The sequence below is a fragment of the Ipomoea nil genome, unplaced genomic scaffold, assembly GCF_001879475.1.
Source record: "Ipomoea nil cultivar Tokyo-kokei standard unplaced genomic scaffold, Asagao_1.1 scaffold3321, whole genome shotgun sequence".
In the NCBI taxonomy this organism is placed as follows: Eukaryota; Viridiplantae; Streptophyta; class Magnoliopsida; order Solanales; family Convolvulaceae; genus Ipomoea; species Ipomoea nil.
In genome coordinates, this window is record NW_017619749.1 from 2,644,075 (window position 1) to 2,656,039 (window position 11,965).

General features: G+C 38.4%; 2 protein-coding genes across 2 annotated transcripts; one reads left to right on the forward strand and one right to left on the reverse strand.

Moving 5' to 3' along the window:
• LOC109170320 (glutamyl-tRNA reductase 1, chloroplastic-like) lies at positions 1 to 3,089 on the forward strand. The gene is made up of 3 exons (XM_019319381.1): positions 1 to 486; positions 1,253 to 1,494; positions 1,613 to 3,089. The coding sequence occupies exons 1-3, from the start codon at positions 222 to 224 to the stop codon at positions 2,741 to 2,743; spliced, it is 1,638 nt and encodes a 545-aa protein (XP_019174926.1). The 5' UTR covers positions 1 to 221; the 3' UTR covers positions 2,744 to 3,089.
• An 818-nt stretch (positions 3,090 to 3,907) lies between these two features.
• On the reverse strand, positions 3,908 to 7,017 carry LOC109170319. The gene is made up of 2 exons (XM_019319380.1): positions 6,192 to 7,017; positions 3,908 to 6,109 (listed from the first exon to the last, which is right to left on the reverse strand). Exons 1-2 carry the CDS (start codon positions 6,573 to 6,575, stop codon positions 4,199 to 4,201), a joined length of 2,295 nt encoding a protein of 764 aa, XP_019174925.1. The 5' UTR covers positions 6,576 to 7,017; the 3' UTR covers positions 3,908 to 4,198.
• Positions 7,018 to 11,965: the final 4,948 nt, after the last annotated feature.

The following is an 11,965-nucleotide window of genomic DNA, read 5'->3' on the forward strand; positions in this document are numbered from 1 at the left end:
TCAATACTTGCCCACACGGCCTCACCAACTCCATTCTCAATTTCATCTAAAAAAGGCGAAAATCTCTATCACCATCTTCCATCGACTAATCAAACCTCACACGCCTCCGTTGGTCGCCACACGCCCCCCTTTCTACTCCCCAAATCCACCCGCTGACTTCTATTCTCCGGCCAGAATCGGAATTTAGGGTTTGGGCTATCGGGAATCCCCTCTCTCCTCATATGGCCATGTCGAGCGCATTTGCTGGGGCCAAGCTCGAGTCTTTGCGGCCCTGCAATGCCTCGGCCGCCGCCTCCCCTTCGCTGCCGGGAGTGCTCTGCAAGCCAGCTCGAACTACTCGAGCTGCTTCAAACCGTAGGGTTTGGTTCAATTCTCCCATCAAGTGTGAGGGATCGCCGCCCGATGTTGTGGTTCAGACTCGGAACAATGCGGCTTCCGCTTCCAGCCTCTCTGCTCTCGAACAGCTCAAGACTTCTGCTGCTGACAGTATGTTCCGCTTCTCATGAGTTTGCTTACTGCTTTTATGTTCTTTGTTGTAATTTGTAACTCAATTTCCTTTTTGTTTTTCCATATAGTTTCAAAAAAATTAATTATGTTTTGTTAATTTCTCGAAGATTACCCTTCACTTGCTGCTAATTCTGAACTTGTCAATTGAAAGTAGTCTTATAGTGTTTTGATGACAATGAAAGCAACAATAGAAAGGATGTTGAATGTTCATGTATTTTACTTCCCATTGCCCAGAATGAAATTTTTTCTATGCATTCTAACTGGTTAACCCCTTGATTGCTTTGATCAATGTTACTCAAGCTGAGACTTTATATATTGCGTTATAATGAGGTTCCTATGTACTATGGACTTAATGAACTTAGGTAGCTCAGTACAACATCCAATGCTGATGGATATGTATATTGAAGAACAACTGTATCAGGATATATTGCAGTATTAATAACTCTGATTTTAGGAAAGAAAGGTGTTTACCGGGTTATATATTGGGTTTCGCACTAAGTCTGTGATTTTTCTGTTTGTAAAATACAAGAATTTAAGTTTAAATACTCTTTGAAACTGTGCCCTCTTTTTTCCTTTTTAATGAAAGTACAGTTGTAAACCATAATTTCTTCTTAGTAAAGCAAAGGGCCACTCACATGCAGCCTTATTTTAGTGGTTCTGCCCCTTTTCTCTTGCATAATTGCCTCATTTTTTGTAAATAGATGGAGATCAGTAATGCTTAAAGTTTACATTTAATGACATTTAGGATATTCCAAGGAAAGGAGCAGTATTGTGGTCCTTGGACTTAGCGTACACACTGCACCAGTTGAAATGCGTGAAAAACTAGCCATTCCAGAAGCAGAGTGGCCGAGAGCCATTGGGGAACTCTGCAATTTGAATCATATTGAAGAAGCAGCAGTTCTTAGTACTTGTAACAGGATGGAGATATATGTTTTAGCTCTATCTCAACATCGTGGTGTTAAAGAAGTGACTGAATGGATGTCAAAGGTAATGCATTCTAGCTATGAGTCTAACAAAAGCTTGGAAGAAAAATCCTGCATGGTTGCTCACATAGTTAGTCCTTCCGTGTATCAATCTCAATATGATTAAATTTTTTCTTTGGCAGACTAGTGGAGTCCCTGTTTCAGAGATTTGCAAGCACCTATTTTTGTTGTATAACAAAGATGCTACACAGCACCTCTTTGAGGTATCAGCGGGGCTAGACTCCTTGGTGTTGGGAGAAGGTCAAATCCTTGCACAGGTCAAGCAAGTGGTCAAGGTTGGTCAAGGTGTGACCGGCTTTGGAAGGAACATCAGTGGACTGTTCAAGCATGCAATCTCTGTAGGAAAGAGAGTTAGAACTGAAACAAACATTGCAGCAGGGGCTGTTTCTGTAAGTTCAGCTGCCGTGGAGTTGGCCCTAATGAAGCTTCCTGAGTCTTCTCATGCCAGTGCTAGGATGTTGGTGATTGGAGCAGGCAAGATGGGGAAGCTCGTGATCAAGCACTTGGTTGCCAAGGGCTGTACTAAGATGGTGGTTGTTAACAGAAGTGAGGATAGAGTTGCTGCAATCCAGGAGGAGATGAAGGATGTTGAGATAATCTACAAACCCTTTGCCGAAATGCTCAACTGTGCTGCCGAGGCAGATGTAATATTTACTAGCACTGCATCAGAGACCCTTTTGTTTCGGAAAGAGCATGTGATGGGCCTTCCCCCTGTAGGCCCTGGTGTCGGAGGTTTAAGGCTTTTTGTTGATATCTCTGTCCCTAGGAACGTGGGTGCTTGCGTGGATGAGCTCGAGACTGCAAAAGTGTACAATGTAGATGATCTTAAGGAAGTTGTCGCGGCCAATAAGGAGGATAGGCTACGAAAAGCAATGGAAGCTCAAGCAATCATTGGTGAAGAATCAAAACAGTTTGAAGCTTGGAGGGACTCGCTGGAAACTGTCCCCACCATCAAGAAATTGAGGGCTTATGCTGAAAGAATAAGAGTTGCTGAGCTTGAGAAATGTTTGTCAAAAATGGGTGACGATGTTACAAAGAAGACGAGGAAAGCTGTTGATGATCTCAGCAAGGGTATAGTAAACAAGCTCCTTCATGGTCCCATGCAGCACTTGAGGTGTGATGGAAGCGACAGCCGGACTTTGAGTGAGACCCTTGAGAACATGCATGCCCTAAACAGGATGTTCAACCTTGAGACCGAGATTTCAGTTTTGGAACAGAAGATTAGAGCTAAGGTGGAACAAACAAAGAAGTGAGAACCTTTTCCGGGATACATTAATATAAATTTTGAGGGCCAAAATTCAAATAAGAGGAAGAATTCCTCAGCAAAGTTCTCAATCAAATGATCAATTCTGCTGTAAATCTAACCGGATACATTAACATAGGAAGATCTTTCCTATAGTTTTGGTGGAGAATTCCTCATTTCCCGAGTGTCATTGAACATAGCTACACTGATTCATTATTGCAAAGAGTATGAATTGAGCTCAATCCACATTAGGAACAATTCATTGGAGTAGTCCACAAACACTTGATACTGCTCCTACTCCTGTAAGTCTGCAATACTTCATTAATCATTATTCAATACTCTTATCTACTATCTGTTCAGCGTTTTATCAGTTAATTTGATTGGCTCGTCTGTATACTGTTAACTGTGCCAGAAACAGCAGTTTCTGAGATGAATCTGTTATTTCGGTAATGGATTTCTCCATTCCAAACATACCATGAATGTGGGTGCACAAGCTTTGAATACCAGTAAAACCCACCACTGTGATTCCAATTAATCACATGAACATAGATGCCTAAGTGCTCTGTAGTCTGTTCTTTCATCTGACAAATGAGACTGTGGCAAGGACCATCATCCTTTTTCTCTCTCATTTATGTTTCTTTGTCCACCACACCAAATTGTTGTGGGAGGGCCAAGATGGCATTGATCCTTCTCTGACATGAATACCCAGCCAAAGTTATGTGGTGAAGCTTTGGACAAACATATTAAGGTGGGTTCCATGACACAACATCTGTTTGAATTTTCCATGTAGTTTCAAGATTGTGTGGCTGTCCCTTTGGAGAAACATTCACACGCTGCTGACAGTAAACTCTTTCTTCTGTCTTCATCTTCATCTTTCACCTCTTCAAATTTGTGATGTGAATCCCACCTCCAAAACATCCCATCTAATCCTAAGTACAGTACTAGATTATGCTGCTTGGTTCAACCTTTGTCCCCCAAAAAACATAAATGAATCGTGAAAGTGATGGCTTCCTTCGACACTGACGATTGATTAATCATATTTTGTATTGTTATTCACGTTCTCGGTTAGATTGGGTCCCGTTCAGAGACAGCTCTCCTATTATTGTTTTCGCGGGATTTTTACAACTAAAACTTGTTATTATCAATAAATACAAGCACCTCAGATTAACAACACTTTCAGGAGAATTGAATTTACATAATTTTCATTCAATTCATTTTATAAGGTTGTTCCATACAAAAGCAAATCTCTCTCTCTCTCTCTCTCTCTCTCTTGGGAGCTAAGGCAAAGATATGGACCTGCAATCAGTCAATGATGTGTGGGCCTGGCCCATTGGGCCACACTGCAGAAAAGGGCTGGCCGCCTTAAGAACTGTCGCCATTAGATGAAGTGGCCCATGGAACATTACTCTCCCTTTTTCTTTTGGCAAATATAAAATACAGTAAAATTCTAATTTAAATATTAAAATTAAAATCTAGCATTTTCAAATCCGTGTAAGTCGCTGACTCTACTCATCGACTTCTTCATCATGGCTACCTTAGCCAGTTTCTCAGCCGCTCTCCAAGCCGAGGTTGGCGTGAGTGGCTCCCCGTTTTCATCCAAGAAGACGCCCGTTTCTCTCTCGAACGATCTCTGCCGTTGGATTACCTTCTGCTGCTCCATCTGCTGTTGATATTGCTTCCTTAATTGCACTTCCGTTAACTCCGCTTCCAATCCTCTCACGTACTCGTCCACGTAACACGAGCCGGATTGGATGAGCAGAGCCCGCGCCGATGACAACAGATGCATGGCGCTAGTCAACTCGTTATGCTCAATTAATCGCCGGGACTCCGCGATTGCTCGGGTGGTAATGAAAAGATTTCTCAGCCTTTCGATCCTGGGTGAAGATGATCGAACGGCTTGTGGCCTTGGCACCAACAGTGCATGCTCTCTCCCATTGACTAACTCCTGCGTGGCGGGGTCTTTGTAACAGCATCTAAACGACAACACGTGGTGGGACCCAACGGCCATTGACGGAACCCTAACTTCCACGAGTAATTCCCTTTCCTCCTCGGCGTATAGATCGCCCAGCCGGATTGAGCTGGGGTTGAGAACAGCCGGCCGCCCGTTGTAGGAATACACGGCTGCCACCTCAGCCGGATCGGAGCCGGAAGCAAAATCGAGCTGAATTCTCAGATCTTGTACCACCACGCTTAATAATCCACCTACGCATTTTGAGAACGCGTCCTCATTCGGCGCGTGGCTGTAGCCGGCCTTTTTTCCGAACCCGGATGAGTGAACCGGAATTTCTATATGGGAGAACCGGGTGGATGACTCGTGGCTGGTTTCTCGCCTTCCGTTAGGATCGCTGTTGGGTTGAACTCTATCATCTTGACCGTCCGATAACAGCATGATGCTTCCAACCGGGTTTCTCTCGCGCCGGTCCTCAAGAACCTTAGCGGCTTTCCTCAAAGCCTCGCCCACGCAAGTTCCCTGGCTGCACGCGAGCCGGTCGATGATCCGCCGCGCCGATTTCTGTCCCTGAGCCGTCATTCTCCTCAAAGGCAACAATCTCTTCGGCGCGGCGGAGAAAGCCACGATGGAGAGCCGATCAGCCGATCCGAGAGAGGAAATGACCAAACGCATGGCTCGTTTCAACATCTGCAGCTTCGCGCCGCTCATGCTCCCGCTGACGTCAAGCACAGTCACCAAATCTATCGGCGCCCGCCGCGCCGGGTCCGAGAAATGACCGGAACTGCTACTACTATGGCCCAGCGGCGGCGGAGGCGGCGCTTTCACCTTCAAAACGACGGCGTACGTCTCGTGCGTTCTCCCCATAGACACTATAGCGGCTTCCGGCAGCAAGCTCACCTCCACGTTCCTACTCTCCTTATGATTCGCAAAAGCTTTATCGCTCGAAATCGGATTCACAAAAAACCCTTGAAACTCTTCCACCTCTTCTTCCTCGCAGTCCGCCTCCATTTCATTCACCTCCGGAATCGCCCTGAACTTCCCGGCGCCGGCCGTCGGCGACAGCAACGGCTCATCATCATTATACATTTTCGAATCCGTCCCGTATTGTTTCACGTGCAACGACGATTCATGCTTGATGTTCAGGTGGCGGAGCTTGGTTTCCGTCTCTTCAATAACCTTCTTCTCGTCCACCACCTGTTCGTGTTTATGCCCAAGACTCGTTGTTTCTTCCTGTTGCCGGAGCTTGTGAACGGAGAGCAGCGGGACATCTTTCCAGGCGTGATTGCAGACCGGACAGGCCAGAGAGCTCTGTTTTCTGGAGTGCGAAACGATGCAGGGGAAATGGAACGAGTGGGAACATTCCGCCGTGTAAATCGCCATCCCCTGCCCAGTCTTCACACTCTGCATACAAACCCCGCAGCTATTCTGAAACAGAAAACAAAAAAAATGAGATTTTTACCCAGAAAACAATCAAACAAACCAAGAGATTCAAAACACCATAGATTACCCTGGAAAGACGGAGGGTGTTCTTGAGGATTGAAAAGGGGGATCTGGGCGACGCAGGGTTAGAAGCAAGGCGAGTTCTGGGAGTCTTGGAAGAATTAGATTTCGGGGTGGTGGTTTTGCAATGGAGGCTTGGGCTGACGAGATTATCACTGTTTTCATTCGAAGCCGCGGCGGTTCTGCAACGCAGACGAGGCGTAGTAGAAGCGCTGCTGCTACCACTTTTACTGTTATTATTCAAAAAACCCAGTTTTGCACAGCTTCTTGGACTGGGACTAGGGCTCGATTGTGTGTGTTCATGATCTTGATAAAGATGTTTATCAACGAATTTGGGTTCTCTATCTCGTGGGATAGTAGTGCAGAAAGCCCTTCTCCAACCAGTCCCCATTTCTCAACAAACAAACCAAAAAAAGAACGATCTTTATGATTATACAAGAGGAAAAGGAGGATTGCAGGGATGGATCTGAGGAAGGTGACAGAGAAGACAAAATGGTAAGAGTTTGGAAGAAGAAGAAGAAGATGATGATAAAGAGGATGAGAGTATGGGATCAAATGAAAGATGAGAGGATGGAATATAAATGGCAGTAGAGACAAACGACAGGGGATTAAAGATAGAGTAATCCCAGCTCAGAGTCAGAGGCTCAATTTCTTGCTTTCTTTCTCTGGTCCCTGCTCTCTCTCTCTCTCTCTCTCTCTCTCTCTCTCTCTCTCTGTTTGTATGTATTGATCACCAGACCCAAAAAGGCCGCTGCATCTAAAGGAAGGATTGAGATCTGCTTCTTTCTACTTCTCTCTCCCTTGGTATCATATAAGAGTATATACACACGCACATATATATATATATATATAATATATTATATATATACTTACTTGGAGAAGCAACACTGATAATTTCAGATGATTTTGCCTACTTAGTGCTTGCCTTATTTTTGACTCCCAAAATATTACGCTATCTTATTCTTCAGATGGATTTATAGGTCAGTTCATCATCAATTTTTATAAATGTGATATAAGAATATAAATTGTCATAGTTATTTGAGAGTGTTATATTCACATGTTTGCGAGATGTCATATTGTAGGCAATTTGAATTTAATATAAATAACTTTTCAATTTTATATTTCGAAACATATCAAATCTAGAGTTGTCCCACATCATTAGCTTGATCTCTCAATCACAATGTATTTGAATCTTATTACATTGTCTAACTTGTACAATTGTACTTTGTACCTTAATTTAGTAATATTATACAGATTTTCTATTTCTATTTTCACGTATAGTGTAAAACACATATAACGTATTCATACTCTCGAGTTAAAAAGGAACTCCATAATGGCTAGTGACTACAATAATTGTATTTGTATTACCATTCTACATAGAAAAATGATATATGAACTTAAATGAGTAAAATTTTCGTAAGATATCATACTTTTATTAATATAAGATAAATAATATGAAAATATTATGGTCCATTTCCTTTTCAAAATGAATTAAAACATACTATTTAAGTGAGAGTAAAATTTTAAAGAGTTTGAAATTTTGAATACAAAATGAAGATGAGTATACATTACATGGAGAACATAGAGTTGTGTCTTTAGAGCAACTCCAACGGCTGCAAATTTAAGCGCCATCCCACCATTTTGCCAAATTCTTGTTCTCCAATGTGCAGCGCCATTACGCCATCTCGCCATTTTTTTTGGCGATAATGAACAGTGCTGCGCCATATCTGGCGCGGCACTGTTCATCTGCGCCAAATATAAAAAGGAGGGAAACTTACCATTTTGCCCTTGCTTTTTTTGATAATTCCAAATATATCCTTTAATTGTTTTATATGTAATTTTTTGTTTTGTTAAATACTTATATTTAAAGTTTGTATTATTAAATATAAATTATATCATTTGAAAGATCTCATTGAGACGATCGAAACAAGACTAATATTGAATATATATTAATTAAAATTTTAAATACATTAAACATAACTAGAACATAATAATAAAAATTAAATTTTATACTATATTATTATTGTGAAATAAATTCAATTTTCAATAAATTCAATTTTTTTTAAATAATTAATGTTATAAAAAATTTAATGTTAATAAAAATTATTATTTACATCACAAGTTATATTTTATATTAAACTAATTAAGTTCGAACTAAGTTATATTAAACTAATTAAATTTGAAGTAATAATTGAGAAATTAAATTATTTTAGTGTAGAAATTTAGTGTTTTGGTGTTAATGGGTTGGAGATTGAATAAAATTTGATGTGAGAATACTCTTTCTGATGTGACATTTGGAGAAGAAATTTGGTGTTTTGGTGTGAATTGGGTTGGAGATGCCCTTAGGTGAAATTGTAGGGTTGTGCTCCAGCTAGCAAATAAAGGACAAGAGTCGTCTGTTTGTAAGTACTCCCTAGTAATTACCTTAGATGGTACAAAGAATTAAATACACTCATTTATTGACAAAACTTTAGGGCAGTCCTACACCTACATATTTTTGGAGGTTCCATTTTATGAACATGTGTCACTGCGGACAAGAGTGCAACATTTACTCCAACAAGATAAAGTTAATACATAAAGTGGTAAAAAGTTTTCAAACATTAATTAATTGAATTTTTGCCCTTGAGCTCTAATGTTTAGAAAATGTTTAAAATAGGGACTATGAAGGATAGAACAATGAGTCAATGAGGGAGAACTTCTTTTCCAAAAAACATGTCTACAAGTTACTAATTAATAAGTTTATAAGAATACCTATTTTCCTTTATGGTCCATCTCTTTTTATGATTATTTGGCGACTTATTTGGTAATTTATACTTAGTGATGGGCTTTATCTTCTTCCTTAAGACAATGGGATCGTCTTTCAAACTGCGACCACATCTTTCTATGGGGACTATCTGATCCTTGCATGTCAGGGCTCATCCTCATGCCACATTGTTTCTCCCCATTGAGTCACGCGTCTTTGCTTTCAATTCTATCCCTTAACGCCTATTACACCTTCTCCACTTTACAATCCGTATATGAGTTGTACCCGCAAACCGGCCTCAACATAACCCTCACTATCTTCTCATTTTTTTAAAAAAGTGTCTTTTCCAATCACCAAATGAGACGCTATTGGCATGTTAAACCCCTTAAATTACTCATAAAGCTCTCTCTAGGAGTGATGTTTCATCACATCTGTTGCTTGACTGTTAATATATATCTACTCCTACCTGGAAGTTAAGTAGCTAGAAAAGGCAGGTGAAAAAGCAAACCCCAAAATATTGACTTGCTTTTACCTCAGTCATGATGTAGAAGTAACAGCAGTTCTTTTTTTATTTTTTTTTGAGAAGAAGCATAGGTGAAGTAATTGCGGTTTCCATATTTTGACAATTTTGATATGCACACAAATAATAATAATAATAATAATAATAATGTCAATGACCTTGTAGTTTAGTGGCACCAAATTGCTCTATGAGAGGTTATAGATTCGAGGCTCAGTCGAGACGGTATAGTAATTATGAACAGATATTGTATTGTAGCAGAATCAACTAAAAAATATAATAATAATAATAAAAATAATATAACCTTCGAGCCTCAGTCGAGGCGGTATAGTAATTATGAACCCGATATCGTATTGTAACAGAATGAATTAAAAAATATAATAATATAAAAATAATAATATTAATGCATGCAGACACAGCTTCTGTGATCTGCGTTTGTGTTGTGGGTTTGTACCTTCCCGAAAACAGCAGTGCACAGAACTTTGACACTACACAGTCAATAATTCAATTCACATTATACCATATTCATATCTCCTCCCCCCAATGCTTTTCTAAAATCACTGCAAATATTTTCCTTCTTTGTTGTTGATGTTTTTTCCTTTTTTTTTTCCCCCTTTTTGTATATCATTCAAGATTGCACGTATTTATCTTAACGATAATTAACTTTAATAGTACCTTATATTTGTTATATTTTAAATAAAGAAAAAAATAATGCTTTTGACTTTGTGTTATAGTCATGTCATATTTTTCTTTTCAATTATCTTCAAAGTGGTTGTTAATACTTAACCCCTTATTATAGAACTATTAAATATTAGTGGATCAATTTAGAACCTTAAAATTTTGAAAGATTTTTATGTAATTTTAAGTTGTTATATATTATTAGCTTATTCAACTGTTGGGAAGATAATAAAAAGGAGAAAGTAACTTCAAATTATATTAAAGTCCTTCAAAATGTTAAAGTACAGTAACATGTTGTTTTGTCAATCTTTAGAGCAATCTCATTTGTGATGTTTTTTTTTTTTTTTTTTTTTTTTTTTTTTTTTTTTGAGGTTTTTTGTAGACTATGTAGGAGAGAGGAGAGTGATAAAAATAGGAAAAAAGGAAAAAAAAAAAAAGATTCTAACAAAAAAAAATCCATACAGTGCCAGATGGACACAACACATTTTTTTATTATTATTATAAGGAAAAGAGATATACTCACATATACAAGCTACTAATTCTTGAAAAAACACATGACTAAAACCAATCACTTCAAGAAAAAATAAACTTTAAATTGCATATAAATATTTCTTTTTTACTGATTGTTTTGTCAATATCTAAAGAAAAAATAAAATGTATCACTATATATAATTCAGAATTGGAAGTATTATATTATTTCCCTTTTAAACAAAGAAAAAAAAAAGTAAAACAATTTCAAACACAGTAATTCACAATACATGCATGCATACATAACATGATATGATAGAAGCTTCTTGAAATATTATATGGCAATAAAGGTCTGTATAGACTATAGAGTGCAGGTTTAGGTAATTGGGCACGAGAAGGCGTGACAGCCTTTCTAAACTCCCATTTCTCGAAACTGAAACTCTGAAAAGTACCCTTTTAGACTTTGAGGAAAGACCAAAGAATCAACCCAATTTAATCTTAAGCAGTTAGTTAATCTTAACCTAATTAATTAATTAATCTAAGTTAGGCATAATAAAGCCACTTTAACAACAATTGTTTAGTCATTTCCCTTGTCCTTTTAAGGTAACATTGTCAAAGCCCTGGTACAATAATTAAGGGCGACTTTGCAGCCCTGTTTTCACCGCCTTCTTCTTGTTTGTTTTCTTGAGGTTACAAAAGAGAGATTATCCTAGTCATTACCACTAAACCTAACGCAATTATTACTAATTATATTAGTTTATTTAACACCAGTCACCATCTACGTCAACTTGTGTGTACAAACAAAGAAGTTTGCAGTTTCGAGTTACGTGTAGACTAAAGTTTAAAGGATAGATAAGCTAGCTAGAAGCTAATTAAGTGAAGTTGCATAGCCATGGAATCTTTTCATTTTAATATTGCTGTTATGGATTGCAGACCAAACTATAAATATCCAAATAATAATAATAATAATAATAATAATAATAATAATAATAATAATAATAATAATAATAATAATAAGGTTGCAACTTGCAAGTAGACTTTTTTTTTTTTTTTTTTTTTTTTTGCAAAATCTTTTTAGTTATATGCACTTTTTTTTAACCAGTTAGGTTAACTTGGACTTGCATGCATGTATAATCTATTTATCTATCTATGATTTTTTTTTTTTTTTTTGTTGGTTGATAAGTTTCACGGTGAGTTAAAAATTTGAAACTCTGTAAATTTTTAATTTCTTGTATATATCGAAGAAAGAGAAGAAGAGAGAGAGAGAAAAAAAGTGAGGAAATTACAGGGCGTTTGGTTGGAGAGGGGGAATTACGTGGGAAAGGAATTACAATTTCATGGAAGATAAATTATTGGGAATAAAGTGGAAATTTAA

Bases quoted from the DNA above. Each gene is read 5' to 3' on its own strand.
- LOC109170319 (XM_019319380.1), bottom strand. From the start codon at position 6,575: ATGGGGACTGGTTGGAGAAGGGCTTTCTGCACTACTATCCCACGAGAT. The intron at 6,110-6,191 runs GTAATCTATGGT...TTTCTGTTTCAG, and splicing joins ACACCCTCCGTCTTTCCAGG to AATAGCTGCGGGGTTTGTAT.
- LOC109170320 (XM_019319381.1), top strand. From the start codon at position 222: ATGGCCATGTCGAGCGCATTTGCTGGGGCCAAGCTCGAGTCTTTGCGG. The intron at 487-1,252 runs GTATGTTCCGCT...AATGACATTTAG, and splicing joins CAAGACTTCTGCTGCTGACA to GATATTCCAAGGAAAGGAGC. The intron at 1,495-1,612 runs GTAATGCATTCT...TTTCTTTGGCAG, and splicing joins TGACTGAATGGATGTCAAAG to ACTAGTGGAGTCCCTGTTTC.